Below are 25686 nucleotides of genomic sequence, written 5' to 3'. Positions count from 1 at the left end.
TGTTTATGCTGGCTCAGACAGTCCATCCATCAAAGCCAAAAGAGTTTCATTTTGTCACTGTAGTTCTGAGCTCTGGCAGATGAAGAAAATAGTCCTTTGTCTTTTTGGTTACTTGTATGTCACGTTGTTGATGTTGTTTCTGGCTTAAAATCAATTAGAAAGGAAGCATGACCTGAATTGGCTGAGGTGAACATCCTTTTACTTTGCATAAGCCCTGGTGTTGCATCATAGAGATTTGGGCTTGATTTTGACCCAGAATTGCAACTCAGGAAGCACCAAGGCATGCTGAAGTTCTATTGACCTCAAAGGCTATGAAGGTGACTTTCTCAGATGTAAAACTCTTAAATTGTGTACAGATGGCCAAGTGAACATCAGAGATATCTCGGGGATACCATCAGTAATGCCAGATCAGGCTGATCAGCAGACAAGGCAATGGAGTAAGGCATTATGTTGTCTACAAACAGAGATAAACTTTGTGAAGCGTTTCCTTTAGTCATCCCTTATTTTTGGCATCATCTTTCTGAATGTAGAACAGATGCTGCATTCAGAACTGTACAATCCTAAGAGCAGTGAAGAGAGACCCAGTCCCCATGAACAAGTGACTCCCCTGGAGAATAGCACTGCCTTGGGAAACTGTATAGAGAGGACTCTATGGAATTGGTGGCCAAATGCAGCATTTGCCCCATCTTCCTCCTCTCGTATTCTTCCATCATCTCCCATCCCTCTTCTTGGTACCACAGAGGCTCCCTCCCAGTATCACACTTGGATGAATGTCTTCCAAAGGAAAGCAAGGCCCATGGGAATTCCTTGCCACTGGCTTTTCTTTGTGCTGCACTAGGACATACCTCAGGACAAATCCAACTGCTGGTCCTGTAAAACATCCTTCTGTTCCCCAGTTTAAGTGTACATTAAAAGTAGCTTAAACTTTGAAAGCAGGATGCTGCATATTTTATGTCAATACAAGCTGTCCAAGTTTATTGCACTAATGCAGTCTAATACAAATATAGAACTTCTAAATATTCCTCTCCAGCTTCATTTAACTCATGTGGCTTGATTTTGGGCATGATCTCACTAGAGCAGAATAAATTAATAGTGAATTGCTAATACTATAAATATTCTGAAGAATAGTATGGATGTGAGCAGTTTCTAATCCAAGTGTTATTTTCTCTACTGAAAGGAACAAACTGTTCTTTATACTTCTAATAATCTACAGAAATAATGCTAACAGGGCAAACACTCCTCACCACTGGAGCTTTCAAGAACAACTCCAGGAGTTTTAGGCTTGCTTGTAACGACCACACAGGTTTCCTCTACACATAGCCCCTTGTTTGTCCCCTTTTTCCATCTTTCAACCACTAGAAGGAAGCACGTGGCATTCAAGTTTAAAATCAACAAAAAGATAACAATTAAACATCTCTGGAAACTAACCCTGCCCTTAATCTACAAGGGCTGCGATGGCACTGTTTACATGTTAGTTTGCTTACTCTTAGGGGAACATTTCTCACCATGTTTCACACATTCACATCTCAGTGACAAACAAATAGAAGGTTCTAGGACCAGAAACCAATCAAGTCCAAAACAAAATGAAACTTCAGAAAGAGATACTTATTTGTACACCTTTGAGAAAGCCTTTATTTTCAGCTGGTCAGCAATTGCCTATGCAAGATTATGAGATTACATGAGATAGCAGAGGTATTTCCAACATCAACAACTATATTTTAACTCCCTATAGCATTAAAATAGCCATTCAAACTCATCAGTTTGTTAAAACAAACAATCGAGGCATTGAAAGTTGAGGTATTAGGATTTGGAGGGTGTGATAAAAGGGGTTTGCAACATGGGATGGACACAATTACCAAGTCGAGTGAGATGGAGCAGTTCTGGCAGCAACATACCTGTCAAGATACTTTTTTTTTTAAATTAAAACCAAATCTGTTTCAGAGACTGTTGCATTCACCAAGCTTACTGGTTAAAGGCTAAAGTAAAAAAGTTTGATCACAGGTATTTGTTCTAGTCTCCTCAAATTTTAATCTTTTGACAGGTCAGCCTTACCTTTGGATCTCCAAGTTGTTCTAGGTACTTCTCAAAAGAGCCTTCCACATACTTTTGACAAAACACAGAACAAAACAAATATAAAAACTTGGGCTGTTGGAAAGCAAAGTTAAACGCAAACACTACATAAGAGCACAAGTCTGGGTAATAGTCTGTGACTGCAGTGCCTCCTATATTAGATTAAGAACTTAAATGTGATTTCAGGGAAAATAAACAAACAAAAACCCCAAAACACAACCCCCCAAAAACACCCCATCATACAAACCCACACTATACACACACCTGCACCAACACCAGATGCCACAAAGCCAACCAAAAAAACCCACCCTGAAAACCCATGACTTAAGTGCAACAATTTGCCAAATACTGGAATTTTCCACCATCTTTTGACATTTGTTTCCTCCCTACTAAATTCTACAGTGGTTCCTCCACAGCATTAATTACAAATTTAAATGTTCATTTATCTTGCATGAAGACATAAATGCCCAGAATTTGGCACATGATTTTATTTTTATATAACTTGAATTGAGATAATATATTCATTATTTCTTTGTTCTCGTAAGGCTTCAATTGATAATTCTCATAACTCTTAGCTTAGAAGACTTGCATTGTAAATAGACACCTTTAAACAGGGCATGGTTGAGCCAAGTGCCTATAGCAGGCTATAGCAGGAAGATTTAGCTCATTCACATGATACTGCATTGAGCCATGTTTATGTCAACATCAGCATGCACAAAGCTGCAGCAAGTTACTATGTACTTGTAACAAGTCATTGCTGCCACTATAGAACATGCCTAGAAAATTTGAAGCCCCCCTCCTTCATAAAATCAATATATAGAAGCATTCTCTGTTTGTGTGGCTGTTACTTAGTTTGGGAGATTATTTTGTAAGTTCATTGTTCAAAAAATTCTCCAGTCATGATGCACTGCTGTTGTATATGTGATGTTGAGTCCAATGGACTAAAATATTTCTTTGTAATATTCAATCTGCTAATACCTGTTGATAGAAAAGTCCATTTTAACTGTGATTAAGAGATTCTCAAAATATTGCAATTGTTAATAATTCATATCAATGCTTGGAAGTTAACTTTTGAACATTTCTTACTTTTTCTTGGCATCCTCACATCACAATGACATAGTTTTAATGAGATGCTTTGCAAACAATGTATTTACTGACCTAAAAATAAGCTGGTTAATCAACTGACTCTTATGATTCCCGTAACATCTTCATAGCAAATATTGTCTTTTCAGCTTTCTTGAAAGAGTCTAATATTTCTTGAACCACTTATGCAAAACTTCACCAGGTCTTTATAAGGTCAATACAACAGGGTGATTTGGACCACACTGAGATTTTAAGTCTGTTACTGCTTGTTTTGTTTCAGGATGTGTTGGAGTTTGGGACAACATCACCTGCTGGCGTCCTGCGAAGATTGGAGAGACTGTCACTGTCCCTTGCCCAAAAGTATTTAGCCTTTTTTCTGGCAAACCAGGTATTTTATTTTAAGGTGTACTTTTACTGGCTTTTCTCTGTTATTTTGTAACATAATGTGCTAAAAATGGTTTATTTGGAATTTTTATTTCCTTTTTAGAGTTCAAATTCTTGTTAGAGTTGTTCATGATACATCATGAAATGATAAAGTTATTGTCTTTGTGGTCTGTGTGGTGTTCTTCGAGTCAGACACTAAATATATATTCTAATACAGTGACACTCACCAAGGCCAAAGATGTTGCTTACTCTTTTTTGACTTATTTGTGTTAATTATTGAGGCAGCTGAGCCTGACTGACATCTCTAACAACTATCAGCAGATCATGTGGAGGTTACTCCTTCTATGCTTAGGAGGGAGATCTGCCTTTCCATCATGTGAATAATGAGCCCACATAATACCTCAAAATTATCACTATTGCAGTTTAAGGTGGTTGATATGAAACCTTTTATTCTGCTTTTTAATAGGACTTGCAAAGAGCTCCTCAATGTCTCAGACTGCTGAAAGAACTCTTTTAAATCTGCCATATTCTGAACCATGTTGTCAATTCATTGTGCTGTGGTTTAATTTTGCACTGTGGCAAGTTAGTGGGGTTTGTAAATAGATGATGCACACAGAGTATTTCACACATATCTTGTAATGCAGCAGAAAAAATATTATCCCCACTGCTCAGGTGAGAAACTGTTGCCATAAGGAGCTGGTGAAAAATGCAAAACTTATCACAGTGATTTATTTCTGGTTTTGAGGTTAACTTGGGGTGTGACTAAAATACTTTTATTCTTAAAACTGTTGATTAAGTCTAGTTCCAGTAAAAAACAGATAACTAAAACAATCTGCATGTGAGCAAAGCTTTTCATTCCCAGAGCTGGTGAACCTTGATTAGTTTATCATGGATAGTCTAAACAGTTTATAAAGGGGAAAGTATGTGTAATCTTCACTGAATCTTATGAAATCTATAAAAGTATTCAACTGACTCAAACAAAGATATTAAGGTGTTGTCATGAGACAAGGCAAACTAATAAATATCAAAAATTCAAAATCTGAATTAAATCATGCTGCTTCTGTCTGTGAAGAGAGCAGGCACTCTCTCGAGTTTGCTTCACAACTGCTACTTATGTTACAATATTTTAATTTTACTATAAAACAACTGCAATAAATATTTAAGTCTGAAATCTCCACAGTGCATTGCAACTCTGTCTCACCTAAGCACAGTGTCAGCAAGACTGAAAGATTACTTCATTTTTATTGTTTTCTATATTTTTCCCAGATACAGCTTTTTTCACAGCTACCTGTTTAGTTCTTACTTGTGGAACAGGGTTTTTTTTAGAGGAATCTGTTCAATTAACAGTGTTTTTCATATCTTGCTTTCTATAATTTCAGAAAAGGAGACAGCAAACATCTTGCATGGTTGATTCCATTAAGAACTAACTAAGGATCTTGGCACCTTTATAATTGGATTATGCTCAGGAATATAGACTTTTTTTAATTCATACCCAGCACATTTCAAATTCACTTCATTCTTAGAGCAGAAAATAAAAAATATATATTTAAATAAGAAATCTAACTTTTTTTATTTAGCCAGATATTTTAGATACATGTTTTAGGTGTTTTAGTGTTTAAGAGGAGTTAAAATTCTACTACGAGATGGTCTAGACTTCCTTATTTTTATGCAAATATTCCAAATCACAAGTAAGCTTTTAAATGCCATAAATTCTTTAAAGGATTTTGTAATTTAAATTTTGAATTTCAAAAAGTAGTTGTCTTCTCATTTTTACATCTTTTGGGGAACTGGCTCTGAATTTCTTCTGTGATGGTCTAGGTTATGGTTTAAGCATACCACATAATTAATTCTCTACTGAATATTGGTAACTTTTTATTAAATGCCATTTTACTGTATAAGCAACCATATTATCCTATAATGTTTTTCCTGTATTGTACATGACAATGCAAGTTTACAAGTCTCAGAAAGTTATTCTGTGAAGATTTTATTCAAATGTGTTTTTTATTAAAGTTACAGGTTTTAAATCAGTTTGCCATCCAAAATGCTTAATTGCATGACGAGGTGGTGTAGATCTAAATGCCTTCCACAGAATAACGCCCAACTGGCTCTGGGTTAGGAGGCATTACAGTATTTGAAACAGAAAATACTTCAGCCCCTTGAGTACACAGAGTCTTTACTTGCAGAACTGCCTTTGACGTACTCTCTGCTCCTGTTCACATGTTCCTCTGCTCTGCCTCGTCACAGAATCTTGGTGTACTTTTAAAGTGAAGACTCTTCACAGTGTATAAATAGGTTACATTTTCATTTAAAAATGTCATGTCTATGCCAAACAGCAGAAGTGGTCCTGTTGTTTGAGGAGACACTGTGGATTTAGGTCAAGGCCTTTTTATTAGTTGGAAAGATTTGGTTGTTGGTTGGTGAACCATTTGTAGGATATTTACAACTTTCCACCGAAGACTTTATACAAAGAACTTCCAGTAACCAGTCAGCAAGATAAAAATCACAAAAGCTTTAGTTTGAAGTGTATATAAACAGTTTTGATTATTCCTGAGCAAAGCTGATCTATGACACATAAATTTATTTTTATATGGTGTAAAACAGGCATCTTTAAGTCAGTTAAAGGCCAGTGGTAAACTCCAAACCAAAGCAATGCAATGTTATAGATTTCAAGTATCATGGATATACAAATTGCTTTAAGAAATGTGAGGGGAACTTGGCTATGAATTAACATTGTAAAAATAAGTTACAAGAATTTTAATGACTTCTTGAATCTGACATCAGTTTTTCCCTGTTGAAGCTGTTCCATATTACATGAACATTAATTCATCTTGATTGAATTAAAAACTCAAATCATGGATTGTCTCCATCTCGTCTGTTACTTCTGTGAAGAATTAACTTTTTTCTGAGTTCCAGCCAGAAAACCCTTTCTGAAATTAATAGATATTCAAAATCCCTTTCCATCGACACTTCATAGGTCCAGTATGTTCTTTGGACCACATTGTTTCAGTATTGGTTCAAAGAGTGATATTCAACATGCCTTTTGATTTTCTCATTCTTCAACCTATAGCATAGTTTGGCCTTAAAACTTCATTGCCAACTTTACCAACATTTGCTGTAGCAGTAAATCATCACCATAATGTCTAAGAGCTTTTATAATTCTTCAGTAGATCATTTGGTATTGATTTTTCAGAAAAGCTTAAATAGGAGATCAGAACAGCTCCTACTTAGATTACTATTCTATCAAAATACCAATTATCCCTTCTATAGAGCGAGCCAAAAAACTCTCTCCTGAGTAAATAAAATAGCAAAACACTTCAGGCTTTTGCAGATGTAGCAGAAATACCTGTTATACTGAAGAAGAAGCCTCCCATCACAGCTTGGGTTTACTTTTGGTTTTCTGTACTGCAAAGGCACCTCCAAGCAAGAGCAAAAGCCAAAGCAGTAGGAATGAAGAGCACCTGAAAGGAAAAGGCTGGGTTACTTTAACAGGAGTCCTGGGAACAAAGTCAGGTTGTGACTAACTAATGCCCAAGCTGGCTTGTCTAAAAATTAATTGATGAAGACACTTTTGAGTTTTCTGATTTAAAATCTCAAATTTTTCTTTACAGGAAATATTAGCAAAAACTGTACGAGTAATGGGTGGTCAGATATTTTTCCTGACATCTTAAGTACTTGTGGATATAATGACTATGAAGATGATTATAAGGTAGGAAAATTACTTTTCCCATTCATTTTGGTGCTGGTGTTCAGTACAACTATCAGACAAGTTCTGCCTCTCAATAACTCCTGTTCTACTCAGACTCAATGAAAATCAGAATTCATGAAAATTCTGTAGTAATTTTTGGTAGCATTGGTTGCAATATGCTTGGATTGCAGTTGTCTAATGAGATAAAATCAGAAATGTAGATTTCAGTAACTGTTTGAAATTCAAGGCTATAAACAGTTGGTAATTGCAGTAATGCATCTGTGTTTCTAATATTGCAGTGCTACTCTGCTTGTGCACCATGTGTTTTTCATTGTGCTATTTCTAGAATATTTCTAGTTTTTATTTCAAAAGAATAGTCAAAAGAATTTATTTCAAAACTGAATACTGTAATAATCTGTCAGTAGTACATGCACCACTTCATTGCTGGTATGTGTTTAACTAAAATAGAATTAATTTAGGTCATTAGAGTTATTGCAGCTTGATACTGGACTTTGAATTGCATTAGCAACTAGAAGTGATTCAGAAAGCTATCAAGGTATCTGAAATAAACTATGCATGGAAAACCTAATTTATTCTTTTCCTTGAGGGAAGGATTTCTTTCCATCATGTTTTCCATATTTCTCTCTGTTTTCCTGCTGAGGCTAACAGAGCAAGATTTTGTTTACAAGCATGAGCTCACAGTGTCAGTAAAACTCTTGTTCCCCAAAACACATTAAGTCCTCTCATGAATAAAGATCCTTGGCTGGTTGGGGTTTTTTTCTGGATTTCAGTGTGTGTGGAATAGCTGTAGCAAATCTGTTCTGTCTGGTTTGCAGAGAAGTGCATGCAGTTTTTGCCATCTCTTTCTGTATTTAAAAGCCCAACCATTACTGTACTTGAAAATAAATAATAAAGAAAATTGAGAGAATTCTTTTCCCAGCTTTTCTGAAGACACATTATAAAGCATGTCATCTGGCAGCTTGGGGACATGCTTGTATTGCAGCCAGTTGAAACACTGTCTTTTGACCCAGACATTGTCATGAGATGTGAAAATGGGTCAAGATGTAAAAATTCAAATGAACAAAGGATAATATTTCAAGTAGTGGGAAACAATTAGCAGATGAACTAGTATAACAGAAAAGTAGTTCTTTTTGTTTGGCATATTCCTTAGTAATTTGAAGGAGGTGAAGGGAAGGCAAATTGGTTATACTTGCAGGAATTAACCTAGAGAACTGGAAATAGGAATTACTGGGAACATTTACAAAAGCCTTAAGAAAAGTAAAAAAATAAATGTGTGAGAATGAAGATCAGAAGAGAGATGTGGAAAGCAGGTACTGGGAAAATTATTAGCAAAAGTATAATAGATAAAATAACAGATATAATATGTCAAAAGAACAATAGAAAAAGAAGTGTCATGCAGTTGTGAGATTTTAGGAGACATTTAAGGTTCTGCACCAACCACCTGTTTACACAATAAATATTTTCTTGATTTCAGATCTTAATGCCTGATGGTAGCACCTCAAACCAAAACCTTTGCTCAGCATAAGTCAGTATAGTTTGTTTGTTTGTTTTGATCTAGTAAGAAGAGCTAACAATAAAGTCCTAAGTATTTGGATACTGAGTGTTCTGGACACCAAAATGTCACACAACAGTATGTTTTGCAGGTGGTGTATGAGGTTGCCCTCAAAGTTACAGTAACTAAGGAGATAATATTTTAGGACAGGTACTTTTCCTCTGGTAAATTCTAAGTTTTCTTCTGTTTGTTTTCCTTTGAAGAGAATGTCAGAGGGGTAGTAGAAGCTGTCTTTGGTGAATGAGTTTCCATTATAGATCCAACTATTTGTTCCTGTGGGGTTTTTTTCTGTCTTTTAAGATACAGATTTGTATTTTTAATGCAAAGGGGGCTGATTTCTATACTTACTTTATATTTATATATGTATATGCATACACACAGACATATCTCTCTCTCCAGATATGCATCTACTTTGGACAGTTTTTAATATTCTAGAGAAGGTTTAAGTGACAAAGATTGATGAACAAATGCTGAACTGGCAAATTTTTAACAGGTACCAAATTTTTATGCTGACAAAAGCACTGAAATGAGGAAGCTTATTTAAAACCACTGTAAATGTGTCACTTATTTCTCTGCTGAAGGAACTTACATCAACAGTTGACATTGACTTTACGTTCAAATTAAAACATTCCATTTTTATTCAGTTTCAAATTGTATATTAGGAGGGTATATAAAAAGAAAATATTTGCTTGACGCATTGAAGTTAACAATAAGTGCCTGATACAGCATCCTTCTTTTATTCTATGTTAGATCTTTTATTCTATGTTAGTGTTTACTGGTCCTGCCATTATTTATAGGGGATCACTTTGGTAAGTATGACTGTCCTGATTTTAGCTGTGACAGAGTTAACTTTCTTCCTAGTAGCTGTTCCAGGGCTGTGTTTTGAATTTAGTATGAGAATAATGCTGATAACACTTTGATGTTTTAGCTGTTGTCAAGTAGTGCTTAGCCCGAGTCAAGGACTGTTCAGATTCCCATGCTCTGCCAGTGAGCAGGTGCATGAGGAGGTGGGAGAGAGCAAGGCCAGGACAGCTGATCTGAACTGGCCAGAGGGGTATTCCATACCACAGAACATCATGCCCAGAACATAAACTGGAGGGAGTTGGCTGGCAGCCACCATTAGGAGATGAGCTGGGCATCGGTCACTGGGTGCTGAGCAATTGTTTTGGGCATTGCTTGTCTTGTTATCTAACCCAGGTTTTATCCTTCCCAGTGCCCCTCCCCATCCCACAGGGTAGGTGGATGTGGAGGCAGGAGGAGGAGGAGGGAGGGAATGGTTGTGTGGTACTTTGCTACCACTGGGGTTAAAGCACCACGATGACAATGTCTGAACAAAACACTTGTTATCAAATCAAAGTGTAGACCTAAACCTTTATTATAGACCTCCAGTCTGTTTTCTGTAAGTCAACTAGTTACTGCTAACCTTCAAGATCAAGTTTTAGGTTCATCTCAGGTATTCAATTAAGTGTCTTTCCCCCCCCCTTTTATATTTCTGTGGAGCTCATGGCAGCACAATGGTAAAATAAGCAGCTGGATTTGACCTTACTAGGAACACACATCAAGGTGTATTAACCCAAGTCAAGCCCCACTACAATCTTTCCTTAACAGATTTTGACATCATCTATCTAGACTGAACAAGCTAGACATATGTCCCAGCTGTCCTCAGAGAGCATTAAACTCTCTGTGTCAGCACTGTTTAATATACAGCAAGATGTCTGGTGAGTGTAAAGCACTGAAATGTGTCCACTTTATTTAAAATAATGACTGAGTCAGTTAATACAGCTTTGTCTAATCTTAGTGTGAATTGGCCTGAGATTTATTAGATCACACAAAAGCCCCAACATTTACAAGGTACAGGCTGTGATTTGAATGTGTAGTGTCATACAATGACAAATTCATGGAAAGAAGGATCCTCAGGGCTGTCAAATGTGGTACTGCTGCAGCTTGTACATTAAGTAGGAGCATCCATGGAGGAATTCTTTGCCCATTTGTCCTGTTTCTGAAGCATTCTCTCTTGGGCAGCTGTCAGAGCAAACCCTGGGTGTGCTGCACACACACGCACAGCACCCAGAGCACGTGGAGCCAGGGCAGTGAGGCAGGGCTGCCACACACCCTGTCCTGAGTGGCTGTCCCTACCTTTGGATAACAGATGCATTGGCACTGCTGGGGATGGATCACTGCACTGGACTAATGGATAGTTTGTATTAATTCTAAATTGAATCACTGCCTCTAAAATGCAACAGAGGCAGGCATCTCCCCTGCTTTTTGCATGTGCCTATAAATTGTGCTATATTTATTTATATTATGCTGCATTTTCCATTACTTTTTCCATGACTTCACTGACTTCAAGTGAGGACTAGATATGAGCATTGGCTGATACTCTCTTCCCTCACAGAGGGAATTGGCTTTAATTGCAGGTTATTCAGTGAACTGCAGAACACCAGTATGTAATGAGGATGTCCAGATTCACACATACATCTGCTGATACACATTTACTCAGGGAAACGTGGGAGTTTGTGCATTTATGAAGTTGTCATATCTCCCACTAAGGTTAGGAAACTTTGAATGAGAAGACGTTCTGACTGATATAATTAAAAGTAATGATGCTGCTATTATTGAGATGACAATCCTGGTCTTAACTTTTTGGGGTGATCTTTAGGTTTAGGGTGAATTGAAGAAGAAATGTCACAAAAGGCATATCATTAATTACTTGTATGCAGATTATTAAATACTGTAAGGAATACCAATTTGACTACGTCTTTTTAGTAAACTATATTTTTCTCTGCACCATCTAAAAAGGTACAGAAGTGTCTGACAAGAGAAAACTGTCTACAATATAATCCAATACAATAATCTATATATTTGTCTCAGTTTATATATATTCCCTTATAAGTAAGTACTACAGTATTTTAGAAATGGGTACTGCATTGTTGAAATTAATTTTGCAAAACGGAAGAATTAGGACTCTTTATTTCACTTCTATTTGCATTTGCACATTTTGGTATCTCTAAGGCACTGAACTCATTTGCAAGGGCCAGGTCTGAGTTTACATTTTACAAATTTTAATATAGTTGTAAGTAATTATATCTGTGAATAGTAGACTGTCTAGCATAGATTATTACAGGAATATACTAGCCCACAGAATAAACAAAATGAAGAGTCACTTGGGATGATAATGGTCATGAATTCTGAGTAACGATCAATTCTATTTCTGGCAGTTGAATAAAGAGGTGAGGGTTTCTCTTTTATGTGAAGGGTGACCTCTGATCAACAGCAAAACTCCTTTGGACAAAGCGTCAAGTCCTAACCTTTCTCCAGGGTTTTGTCCTTCAGCATTGTGGTACCTTCTCACCCCTAGAGGTCCTTCCAAACCAAGACTGGAGTTGGAAGATCACTGGTGATGGTCAGCTTTGCCTGGGAAGTTTCTGTGCTATTCTGTAAATAAATAGAAGACTTCTGTCTCCTTAACTTAGTAAAAATACATGAAACTAAGTTTAAAGGAAACATTAGCAGAAACAGGTGTCCTTTCTAAGAAAACAAAACACTGTGCCTAAGAATAGATTTGACAAAGAATTTATAGAAGATAACACAAACTTGTACTAATCCAATTTATTTTTACAAGTGTGGGGTTTTGTACCCCTTTAAAACCTATTAACATTAGGTAGTCACAAAAGAAGAGGAAATATTTTAGGATTAGATCTTTAGAAAGTATTTACAATTTCTGTAAACATTTAATTTTTTTTTAAATCATGAGCCACTGATTTTTTATGTGCCTAACCAACTATTGGGTTTAGTTTAGTGGTTGTAATTTTAATATTTTTCTCAGAACTTTAGAAATAAATTGTTGGGTTCCAGTTTTGGAATCAGTATTGCTCAGATAATATTTTGCAGAGGGCAGCTGTTCTCATTGCTGTTGCAAAAGTACTGATCTTTTTAGACTTGCAGAAAAGTTTATGTCACTTTAAATTTCATAATGGCATTTCAATTTCATGTGTATGACTCCAATCAGTTTATGTTTTGAGTACAGCTATAAATCTAAAGGGATTTTGATATTTCTTTTCTGTTCAAATATTTTAAAAATAACAATTAGTTTGAAATTCTGTTTGGGTCAATCCATACTTTTGTTGCAGACATTTTACTCCTGCCCATCTTGCACATTTTTTTTTAAGTTCAGAGGTTAAAGGTTAAGGTTAGTTGAGACTTGACTAATTATGGTTCACTTGAGTAGTAAGAAAGAAACAAGATATGCCCATCTTACACAAAAGGCATTGATTTTTATGTGCCATCAGATTTGGTAATGCTTTGCCTGTTTCTTTTGCAGTAATACAATATAAAGAGTTTGGTTTTAAATGTACTAGGTAAAATAAAGATCAATGACAAATATTTAATAGCTGTAACTAAGTCAATATTAACCTAATTACTTTCCTGGGTTTCAACTGCCATAGCTCAACGTAGAATTTAATTATTTGTCTTTATGAGGGTCATGTGTATATTTAATTAACATATAATTTGAGAACACCATTTATTAATTTTTTGTTGAGTCACTAAGAGTTACAGAGGTCTTATGGGCAAATTAAGGCACTTCTGTTTCTGCTCCTACAGCAAATTTAAGTAGCATCATGATTGCATCTTCTTTGATGTTGAGTCTGATAAAGGGCTTCGTGTTGATCACCTAAACCATTCTAATCATCTAAATTTTTTTGAAAATCAAAACACCTGAATTTGAATAATTTTTAATTTTTGATGTGGTGGATTAAAAATGGGTTAGTGTTTACTTAGCTTTGCAACAGTTTGAGGAGCAGGGTTAATTTTTGATCAGTACAAAATTTTAAAACATTTAAGATTTCTGACCATTATGAAGCTGCACCAGTAAAATGATAAAAAAGCTAAACAAATCCAGGTTTCTTGTTGGGCATGTTTCAATCAGCCCATTGCGATTGGAACAGCTACTTTATTTATGTCAAACTACAACACACTCTCTTATTCCATAATCTAATGGCCAAAATATATTTAAAGTACTGTTTTCAATTCTGTAATAACATCTGCCATTAAAGTTTGTTTATAGATGGCAACAGTTTTGGTAGGTTTATGGAGTTTAATGCAATTTATGAATCTATTCAAAGTTGTAGTTACTAGACAATGGTTCAGCTCTCAGTTTGAAAAGGGGGTTTTAGGGTGCCTTCAAAATTTGACAAGGTGAAGGATCTTTCAACTTCCAGTGTTACAAACATAGTGAGACACAGTTCTGAGTGCCTCTAGAGGTGACATAGGGCTTATATAAAGAGGCAGAGAAATGTAAATATGATGTCTCCTGTATTTTTTGCCAGTGCTGTGAAATTGGTCATTAGATAGTTTCTAAGGAATAAAAGCATCCCATTTTCAAGTTTCTAATATGTAAAGTACAAGAGAACTGTCTCTGGTGGGAAATTTTTACTGACTCCAGGGGATTTCTGGACCATTCACCATACCCTTTAGCAGATGCTTTTATTACTGACTTTGGAAATCCAATCTGTCAACATAAAAATAATCCCAGAAACACAGTTAGAAAAATTTGGGTTGAATTCTGAGACTACCTGCAAATTCTTTTGAGCTACTTTCCTTCTCTTTGGATGTTTCTGAACAATTTCTTTTAAAATAACATCCTTCATTTTGTGTTTTAGATGTTATTCTTTTGGTCTGTTTGATGCCTTTGCAAACTGACAGACTCCAAAACTGGAAATTTATCCACTTAACCATGAGCACCAGGAGGCTTTGAATGAGATACAAAATCCCCAGAAGTTGTGCAGTCATTGTGGCAGATAGGCCAGTCAAAAACCTTGTGCAGTGTGATTTGTTGGTAAAAACAGCAGATCTGAGTCAAGGCTTTCCCATGGGAACATTTGTCTAACTGCAATTTCCCAGTGATGGCATCTGATCCAGGATAATTCCTATAAACCTCTCAGTGCATGCAATCTAAAGACTACAATGACCAAGGATCATTAGCATCTGTAAATCAGGTGACTCTGTGTTCTTACTTTAAGAAAGTAAAATAGACTTTGTGCCTATGACAGGACTGAGGGGAGAAAAAGAATGTGAAAGGAGTGAAATTCATTCTGAAATGAGGATGGACAAAAGTATGGAAAAAGTGAGCAAAGGCAATTCAGACTAAACATACATAGAAGTTTGATATACTTGGCACCAAACAATTTATATATTTCCTAAACAAAAGCTTCCAAGACAAAAAATTAAGGAGATTATACAATCTCTTACTGTATCTGGTATGCTTGGACCTTTTGAAGGATTATTAAACATTGTAAAAATACAATACATAGGAGAGAGAATTGCATGATAACACAAGTGATTACTGTTTTATTAGCAGCAAAATTATTGCATTGCAAATATTTGCATCAGAAGAAGCAATTAGAAGACAATGAGCCCACAGGGTTTGGGATATCCCTTTGGTCAATTGGGGGTCACTGTCCCAGCTGTGTCCCCTCCCAAACTCTTGTGCTCCCCCAGCCCTCACAGGGGGAGCAGTGAGAGGGGCAGGGAAAAGCAACACTGTTCAGCAATAGCTAAAACATTCCTATGTTATCAACATGGTTTTCATCACAAATCCCAAACAGCCCCCTGCAAGATGCTGTGAAGGAAATCCAGCCCAGCCCAGCCAAGCTCAGGACAAAGGCCCATCCCAAGAGTCTGCAGTGAGAGAGCAAGCACAGGAGAGTTTTTGAAAGAAGCAAGGAGGTGACAGGAGAAAGTTTAATGTCTAACCAGAGGAAACTAGTCTGGAGTACAGAGCCCAAGGTACTCACAGAAAAGTGTACAGCTGGGACAGTTTAGTCATCTGTCACAGCACAAGCATGAGCTGGAAAGTGTCAGTCTCACATATTTCTTGTCTCCAAGTTATTTCTCCTCCTTAGGCAAACCAAAGACTGTCTTTGGAGCAAATCCTACAGTCAGCTTGTAGCACACTTGGTCGCTCAGCTGCTTTAAGATTTTTCTAGCACAATGAGAAACCTGAATAGGAGAGAGGAGGTCATTTCTACTGGGCACTGCGAATAGCCAGGACACAACTTACATCAGAAGTCCAGGTTTAGGTGTTTCCCTTTTGAAGGCTATTAAAAAAAATACAAATTACAGGAGGCCAGTGGTTACTTTAACATGTCAGGATTTGTTAAGCCACATAGTAGTTCCCCAAGATAAGAAAATGGGGGAGATGTAAAGTTGCCCCTGTGTGCACTCCTAGCAGGTGGTGTGTGTGTGGCTTTAGGGCAGCTGGGGAGACACCTGACTCTGCTCTGTAATATGACATGGAACATCATTGTTACTTTTAAAAGTGTATCTCCGAAAATCAATTTTTTCCATGAAAGTGAAAATCTCCGACTCAGCATTAACAATATTGAACAACGTTTCTAGAATTGTTTGCAAATACGATTGTGAAAACATATTTTCAAAATTAACACAAATTCACAGAAAATCAGTTCTGAAGAACTGCTCTTCAATTCCCTGCTAGAATGGCAAAATTATGCTCCTCAGGTCAGCTCATTTTTGAGCAGGTCTAAAAACTGTGCCTACACACAAGCACTGCCCGTCACCTCTACATTCCTTAATTTGGTTTCTGTCATAGCAAAAGGAATATCAGCCCATCTCTAGGCAATTTTTTTTAATATAGTGATAAACAGTTTCTCAGCAGTAGAGAATCCCATGGCATCAAGAACGCTACAAATACTTTGTTCACCTTCCCTCATTTATTCAATCTCACCTGTTCTGCAAAACCTTAGAAAAAGGCTGCTCCAATAAATGACAACATTCTGGCAGCCCCATTTCTCCATCAACAGTATTCTGGAAGAAAAGAAATCCAGTTTCCTGACCTTGTGCACATCAGGAGTTTCAAATATGGTGTAAAGCTTAGAAATTACAGCAGTTCTACAACATGATCTGTTATCATATTGTTGGCACTTGCAGACTCCATTTCTACTGAGTACATTTCTATTGAGTATGCAAATAGAAGCATGAATTGTCTCTAAATCAAAAAGGTCTTCACATCCGTCCAGTAAATATTGCATATTTGAAAGATAAATTTCATTTGGAAAAAAAAAAAGTCACAGTGGCAATAATTCTGTGCTCAGTATTCCACTCAGAAACATTGGACTACTCAGAGTCCTGTTTAGCAAACACAGGATTCACATGGGCATCCATAGAAAGGCAAATGTTTGTACACTCTGGGCTGCTCCACTTGAATTAGTCACTGTTGGGCCTCTTCATTGTCTGTAGAAACAGATCCAAACAAGTCCATGTTGACTGCTGACATAGATACAGGAAGTGCTTCCTAGAAGGCCCAGTGGAGAGACCTGACATTGCCTGAGATGTTTATATTTGCAGTGTAGACACCTAATGCTCAGTGAAACACAGCCTATGATTCATACCCACAGAGTGTCCCCAGGAGTTTAGTAGAACTCTGCAAATATACAGCAGACTCTTTATAGAGAGCAATTAAGTAATAATTTAGATTTTACTATTTCAATCAGCAAAGGACACCAATTAAAAATAAAAAAAAAGAAGCAGCCAAATTTATTTAGGATTTTATCTTATGGTCATTCTGATGACACTAGAAACTATTAAGTCCATAATTTGCTTCTTTATCTCTGCAGTAAATTAGTATTATGTACAGGAAACAAAACATGAACATGTCAGGTTTGTTGTCAAAAAGGCCATCACAGCTTATTTCTTCAATTTAAAAGAGATTTCTGCTTCCTGACACTGTGTACACCCCTTTCATCATCTAAAAAGCACCACAGTTGCTATGAATGCACTTAGGATCTCTGGCAGTTGTTCCCCATATTTTTCCCTTTTAACCATGCCTGCAATAGTGCAGTTGTAAGATTCTTCATTTCAGTTCACATTTTATTTTGTCTTTTCCATATCTGTATAACATGTGCAAAGTGAATATTCAGCTGATTTCACCATGAATCAGGATTGCCAAAAGTACCTCTTAGCCTTTTAAATGGTATAAAAATAAATAAATGAAGATATTTGAACTTCCTTTTACTATCTTAGTTTATTTAAAAGAATGGTTTCCTTGCTACTTTTTACAAGCATCATTTGAGTAGGGTAGTGATAACCATGTGCACTAAATACTGAAATTCTGTCTGTTTTACAGAGGACATTGCTATTGAAACCTTTACTTTCATAACATAATTAAAAACTTTGAAGTTTTAATATTTTATCTCGCTTGAGTGGAAACTAATGTCAGTCTAATGATTTTTTTGTGGACAGAAATGAAGGAGTAGACTAACTGAGAATATTAGCATAATTTTTCTTGATGTAATTCAGAATAGGACTTAAATGTAATATGTAGCTGGTAAATTTACAGATAACTGCAGTTAATCAGCAGACTGCATTTCAACCTGTTTTTGTTCTGTTAAAAACATTTCCTTTCCAAGTTTTAGCAAATAATTTTACTAAAGAAGTAAAGGATTGTTTGGGCTCACAATTTAGTAAAGGATTTGAATATTCAGAGTAGTAAATTAATGAGACTTAAACATGTCTTTAAAATTAATTCTTGTATAAATACATTGCAATGTTCACTAAAGCAGAAGGACTGAGAGAAATTATCTCTTTTATAGATAATCCATTCTTTAACTGGCTCATTCTTCCCAGTTTGATTGTGTTTATGAAAGTTTATTAATCTGATACTTTCTTTGACCTCACTGCCATGGTATAATCAGCTGGAATGGCACCAGCTTGTGTGAGTAAGCCCTAAGTTCCTGAGGCTGAATTTTCTGCTGAAGTCAATTAGCTTGAGATGCTCCATTGCAAAAATGTGTTGGAGTAGAGATATAACCTTCTCATCATGTGCTGTAGAACAAAGAGTGAAAATAACACTGTAGTCTTCAGAGATATTTAATGGTCAATTATATCACTTCACAGCCAATTTTACATATCAGTAGGTGGTTTCTGCATATATATTTTTCTGTGCAGGTCAACTTCTATGTGAGGGTGAAAGCAATTTATACCCTTGGACACAGTGTCTCTCTGATTGCTCTTACAACAGGAAGCATCATTCTTTGCCTTTTCAGGTATGTATTTTTCATGAGTAAACAATGATAAGGTGGCTTTAACTGCTCTCTGATTGCTCAGATATTTAGAAAGTGTATTGGGTTTACACTTTTCTCAGTGAAACAGCTGACAACAATGTAATACTGACTTGATTTTTGCTAGCAATGATAGTACTAAAAGGTTTCAAAGCACTTTATAAATTTACAGACATTACAGCCCATGTAAGAAAGAACATTCATTTAGAAATGGATTATATAAAGCAACAGGCTATTAAAATTGTGCATTGCTGCATTTGTATATGTATGCTTTAAATTATCCTAAATTTAATTCTGCACATGTTCAGTATTTTTAATGAAAGAAAACATGGAATAGGGTGGAGCTTAACTGTAGGTAATGTGTTCATGACAAGAAAGTGGAGATTCATCTTTATGACTTGACTTCTGCAGTCCATTATATATTGTTATGGACTGTCTGGCAGAAGAGATGAGTCTCAAGTCTCAATAATTCTGGTTTAGTCAAAAGAAGTTGCTTTGCTCTTCTTAGAATGAAAGTTTCTATTTCTTCATTTTGGTATGTAAAAATTAATGTATCATGAAGTTTTGAAAAGTGAAAATTGAAAATAAATGGTATTTTTCCGATATTTTTAAAAAGGTTGGTTTGCTCCAAGTCAGAGTGAAAATAAAGTGTAGAACAGCATATTTCTGCATAACATTGACATTATAGATCTTACTAGACTTCCTTTAAGGTCACTCCTGTATAACAAAACCTTCAAAAAAACCCAAAGTCAGTTTCTCTGATATGTATTGCTTAACAAGGAGAAAAATATGAATCTGTGTCATTTCTATAACATATGCTGTCATGTGTATCTGCTGCCTTTAAATGTTGCTCACGTGGTAGTTGTGCATTATGAGGGAATCATACCAAATGAATAAGCATGACAGCTATTGTTTCTGTTACAGAACAGAATGTCTTTGTTATTCTGGAACACCACACATATCCCAAATAATGTTATTTTCTTGCTCACTACCACCAAATTAATGGTTTGACAGCCTTGTATATATCCAACATTTATTATTTCAGTTACTGAATGGGATAAATAACTAATCATATACATTAGTTATTCAAGAAAAATAGTTTCCTCCTATTTGCAACTTGCATCTATTTCTGAATTCCACAGAAACATACAATGCAGTCCAGAATAAAAGTGGTATTTCAGCTTTTCTCAGAATCTGTTTCAGCAAAGGACATGCACGGCCATTGCAATCACTGGATTTTTGGCAACTGCTTCAAGTTCAGCCTGGTACCATGTCCTTTGCCAAACTGGGAGCTAGCAAGGTGGATCTGTTCTTTATTGGCCTGCACTCACTGTAACTATCCTTGCCTCAGTAGTTTCAGAACAGATTATATAGTGTTTGGTAAAAATCAAAGCTGGGAGGCTCCTTGGAAGTTGCTGCTGTGCAGTGCCAGAACATCCTATCACACCTTCATCCTTCCATTGCCTTCTGAAGTGAGCCTTGGCTTCTGGCCTGTTTCAAGGTGCTGGTCAATGTGCTGGGTTTGGCTACAAAAGCCTCTTAGCAGTTTGCTTTCTGGGGATTTGCTCTAAAAAGAATCTTTTAAATGGGAAGATGTTGAAGGGAATGCATTCCAAGGGAAAACCCCTCAACTTACAGCTTGTTTCCCCTGAGCATTCGTTCACTTACTTGGAATATTTAAACTGTTGTTTGTTTGTCAGGCTTCCACAGGGCTGATGGACAAAAGAAAACTTTTGCATCTCATTGGATAGAAAGGATAGGCAAGCAAATGTTTTGAATGCATTTCTTAATTGCTTCTTCATCCTAGGATGAAAAACCATTACATAGCAAAATGCAGGAGTTAAATTAATAGGTGACAGCATGTCTGAAATACATCCAAGATAATCAAAGTTTTGTTTTCAAGAAAAACACTGGAATGAGTGCACACACAGAAGGATATAATAATCTGTGTTTATTGCCAGCTTATGCTAAAATGTGGGAGAATTACCACTGGCATCTTTAGTCTGTGATACTGAACAGGAGTAAGAGATAAAAGAAAACAGCAAGACAGCACTGATAAAATGTCAGAGAAGGGAATGGTAGGCTCTTACTCAGGGTTCATATTACTAGGACATATTCACAGAGTAATAGAAGTCTGTTCAACAGTTTCTGCACCATAATATAAAACATCTGTTTTCAAATCTCTCCTTAGAAAACTTCATTGTACTCGGAACTACATCCATCTGAACCTGTTCCTCTCTTTCATTCTAAGAGCAATCTCTGTTTTAGTCAAGGATGATATTCTCTATTCCAGCTCCAACACAGCTCACTGTCCAGAGGATCAAACCTCATGGGTAAGAAACATCATTTGTTACCTGGTGTTATACTGTTTTGTCACTAAATTTTCCTCCCTGGTCCTTTAAATATTTAGGAATATCAGGCTGTTGGTGTAGACAATTCTGTAGAGAGTATAATGACTAGCAGAATGGTCTGTTAGAAGCAGCACAAAGTAGAAGACATTAGCGTTGTTTAAATGACCATGAAGGGACAACTCGTCATCTGCTAAGACAAATCATAACCAGCTATAGTGCAGAATAAATACAATCACTGCATTAATCAGCTGGGAGAGTTGAAGACAAGCAGGAATGCCATCAGCTGGGAGTGATTAACGGCAGCTGGGCTGGAAGTGCCCCAGCAGCTCCATCAGGGCTCCAGGAATTGGACAGGTAACAATGGAGGGAGAGAGATAACTCAGGAAATTAAATATTTGCAGGAGTTGTCTTCATTAACTCCTCTGTATTTTCAAGCCATGACAGAAGTGTTGTCATCTGTATTCTTGGCAAGCTAATATGTTTATTGCATTTTTATGTACAGGGATTAAAAAATCTCAACTCTTGCTATTAAAAGAATGAACACTATATGATAGTCCTGATTCTCTCTCCCTGTTGTTTCAGTCAAGAATACCTTCTGATTTTAATTTACTACAATTTAACCTTGTGAGAACAAATTGGAAGCAAATCTTTTTTGTCTTGATGAAGACATTTTGTCCCAAAAATGTGAAGTTCTTAACAAGACATACATATAATATACCAAACTGTAGGCAGACATTGATAATGTGGGATATTTCTAATGGAGAAAAGAAGGAATTAAGTTAATAGACCTCAAGTAGGCAAAGTTGTTAGTAGACAAAGTGCCAAGGGTAATCAGAGGTTCTTAGGTACTTGAAAGATTATTCAATTCACTCAGAATACTACTTGATTTCTGCGATTTCATTTATTCTCCAGTTGTTCTTTGTTACAGAGCCTCATTTCTTCCTATTCGAATATGTCCAATTTTGTGGACTATTGAGTCATTTCAGTAGCATTCTCTTTGGGATGCTCTGACACCAAGCTGGCCTTGCACTGGCTGGGCACTGCCTTTCAGACACAGCAACACACGAGGTTGGCCATTTGTCATGTGTGAGTGTGATGTGCCCCAGTCCTGCTGCACACACAGGTGTCTGCAAAGCACACAGTTCATGATGCATTGCAGCTCCTGAATCTGAATTACACACAGTATTAGTTTGGACTGACTTCACTGACAGATACCTTCACTGTTCAGCATCTGCAGTACAGCTGACACAGGATGATCTGCAGGAGGAAGGGAAAAGGGGTTCTGGTATGTTAATGGAGAATGTAATACAAGGAACTATGGGAATTTAAAATATATTACAAAAATTTTAGACTTTGCTAGTCTGGCAGTCATCAATAAAAAAGCAAATTTCATCTTGCATTTTGAAATGTTTAATTTTATCTATGTTACATTTTCTGGCGCATTACTGGTCTGCAATAGAGATCCCTTCAGTAGGTACCAAGTCCAGAGGTAAAATCACTCTTACCAATTGAGACAACTGAACTAAGCTGTTTCTTTGGGCTTCTTTCTCACTGTACAGTTCATCTCATCTGCTTTAAGACTTTCTCTGGAGTTGTCTGTCTTTCTTCATGAGCTGTATAAGGAGGTAGTAGGCAAGTGGGCAGCGAGCTTTGACCAGAAACCTTGCTTGTAGGCAGCTAAAATTAGGTGAAATTAATTCAAGCCTTTGGACTGCTGCTTAGTTGTCTGTATAGGCATGTACACAGGCATGAATACAGGTGTGAATACAGGCATGAATGTGTTACTTGGGATGCACTGAGAGCTCTGAGGCACCATAAAGGGCTGATGGACATGGAGAACTGCCTCTAATGAGGTCTATGCCCCCTGGCTTAGCAGCTGGGAACTCCATCTCCCTTCTTAATGGACATCAATGTTTGGAGAGAAGAATCAATTGCTAAATGAGTAAGTTATCTGCTTGGTATCAGATGTATTTGGAATTTTAACAGAAAAAGTGGAGGTATGAAGGGTATTTAAAAGGGAGAAGTGAGTAAACCTGGGAGAAATGAGAGATTTTATTTGGTATGGTTTGTTTAGTCTGCTACTTTCACCATATCATCACATTTCTTAGCACATTCTCAGCAGAAACATTTTCATATTCAATTCTCACATCCCAGATTCCTGCTGGGAAGCACCACAAGTAGCAGCAGCCAGCACTGCAGAACATCACCAGCACAGACATCTGAAAATTAATTCTGAAAAGCAGCACACAGACTATAAGTATCATTTTATGATACAAAACTACATGTTTTGTTAATTAAGAAACTCGAAAGCATTTTCTAAAGGGAAAACATAATTTTTAAAAGTACAGTCAACTTTTTCTTCTAGTTCTACTTAGAGTATTCATCATGTAAAGTTGTATTTTTCACTCAGTTTCCCATTTAGCCTTGAAAAATTCAAAAAGCAGTTTTTGTTAATTTTCACTGTGTTAAGAAGCCAGCTGGGATAGTTATTTATTTATTAGCCCCCTAATAGGTGATCATTTAATCTAATAGCCATTCATTAACAAACTATCACAAATGTGTGCATTTATTATAAGCACCATTTTTTCAATATTTTTGCTGGGCAGTTTTCAGCATTTCTGGGTGAATTTTCAATGACAGCCATCTAAATATTTCTTTAATTAATTTTCTTTCTATATTTATAATAACATTTACAATGTCTCAATTTGAGTAACAGAAGAAAAATAATTTCTGCTAGACCTGGGTTACTAACAGTATACAAAGAGCTAAGATCTATAGGCTTTATTAATAACAGAACAATACAGCACCTTTCCTGTCGTATTTCAGGTGGGCTGCAAGGCAATTTTGGTATTTTTCCAGTATGGTGTTATGGCAAACTTTTACTGGCTCTTGGTTGAAGGACTTTACCTCCACATCCTCCTTGTGCTAATATTCTCCCCCAACAGACACTTCACAATCTACTTGCTGATAGGATGGGGTAAGAACTCAAATATCATACAATAATGTCCTTTTTTCTGTTTGTTTGTATTAATCAGGTTCGATATTTCATACCAAGGTAGCCCTGCCTTTTCTGTTGGGTGACTCCTCAGACTCACAAGTTCCTCAGTTCAGCTCCAGCTCTGCCAATCTGCACCATTCCCAGGGGTTGTTCAGGATACAGGATGGTGCAAGGAATGCCACCACAAAACATGGAATTCAGCTGTCCTCATTTGGGAGGAAAAATCAAATTTAGCTGCAAAGTCATGAGCTACACTACGTTGTGAAACGTTGTGAAACACTACGTAATATTGTTCATCTGGTTTTAATTCCTTTCACTTAAAGAAAGTGCAATGTTATTTATATGGAGCACTTTAAAACTTGCAGTAGCAGGTGGTCATAAAACATTAAGGTGTTTTAGGGAAATGGGAATAAGCCAGTGTGTGGACAAGGTTCCTTATGAAATGATTTATACTCCAATTTTATATTGCAGTCCTTGGAAGTGCATTGGTAATGCATAACTTGTGTATGTCTCCATGTAAGTCGCTCTCACAGCTTGCAAGGAGCCTAAGGAAGGCATGGGCTTTGTGTATTAGTCATTATGGCTGTATTTTTGTAAGAAATAAATCCCCTTCCCTGCAGTCTTTGTGATACACTGCTGACAGCATGTAGCTGGTCAGACATGCCTCTCCCTCCATTCTCTGAACTTTTTATATATGTTGTGTGTTTGGGGAATAATTGTTTAGTAGCAGGCTGAACTTTTTTTGTGAACTTATATTTTTGTGTTCGTTCTCTTTGGCATTTTTCAGGAATTCCTACCATATTCATTATTACTTGGACAGTGACACGGATCATTTTAGAGGACACAGGGTGAGTGTGTATGGGAGAGAAAGGTTAAAGCCTCCAACTGTGCCAGTACAATCTTTGCCTTGTGTGTGATGGTGTTCACACAAAGGTGGTTTGCTGTTCTGAAGGAGACAAGCACAGAACTGAAATTTCAGAGATGGTGATAAAGGGACAGGCATTTGGGAGCTCTTCAGTGTGGGTTTATTCTTGGTGTTTATTTGAAAAACTCAAAGGGCAGGTGAGGGCAGAGATAGGTTATAACTAATGTTACCCCCTGAGACTCATGTTTAGAGCTATCTGCTTGGAAAGTCAAAGCAAGAATACTGAAAATAGCAGGGGGGTCCTTGTGTTCAGTGCTGCAACACAGTGCACTAAGGCACTGGGCATTCTCATTTGCTAACTAGCAACTCCAAAGATTGAAATCTGTAAGGTACATGAAATCAGGTAAAACTACAGGTAACTAGAGCTGGGCCTGGCTTCTGGCACAGGAAGGGGAACTGGGAATTCTGTAGGAAAATCCGATGTGATGCTTTTGCTGGCAAAAAGGAGTGAGAGAGCATTTCTAGCTAGTGAGACAAACAGTTTTCACAGTTTTGTGTTGCCAAACTAATTAATATTTTGCAATTGATTCTGTAATTAAAC

The 25686-nt window shown here is 36.7% G+C and overlaps 1 protein-coding gene across 3 annotated transcripts in view; it reads left to right on the top strand.

Annotated features, from left to right (window-relative positions):
* VIPR2 (vasoactive intestinal peptide receptor 2) overlaps nucleotides 1-25686 on the top strand; it is a 55473-nt gene that overhangs the window by 13202 nt on the left and 16585 nt on the right. For all 3 annotated transcript variants that reach the window (XM_071560215.1, XM_071560214.1, XM_071560213.1), the window contains exons 3-8: nucleotides 3434-3541; nucleotides 7146-7243; nucleotides 18759-18856; nucleotides 21063-21204; nucleotides 24049-24199; nucleotides 25008-25068. In XM_071560215.1, the coding sequence (XP_071416316.1) occupies nucleotides 3434-3541; nucleotides 7146-7243; nucleotides 18759-18856; nucleotides 21063-21204; nucleotides 24049-24199; nucleotides 25008-25068 (658 nt within the window). The remainder of the gene's footprint in view (nucleotides 1-3433; nucleotides 3542-7145; nucleotides 7244-18758; nucleotides 18857-21062; nucleotides 21205-24048; nucleotides 24200-25007; nucleotides 25069-25686) is intronic.

Source organism: Pithys albifrons, chromosome 7, assembly GCF_047495875.1.
Source record: "Pithys albifrons albifrons isolate INPA30051 chromosome 7, PitAlb_v1, whole genome shotgun sequence".
Taxonomy (NCBI): domain Eukaryota; kingdom Metazoa; phylum Chordata; class Aves; order Passeriformes; family Thamnophilidae; genus Pithys; species Pithys albifrons.
Note: the sequence above shows the minus strand (reverse complement) of the source record. Positions and strands in the feature narration are given on the sequence as shown.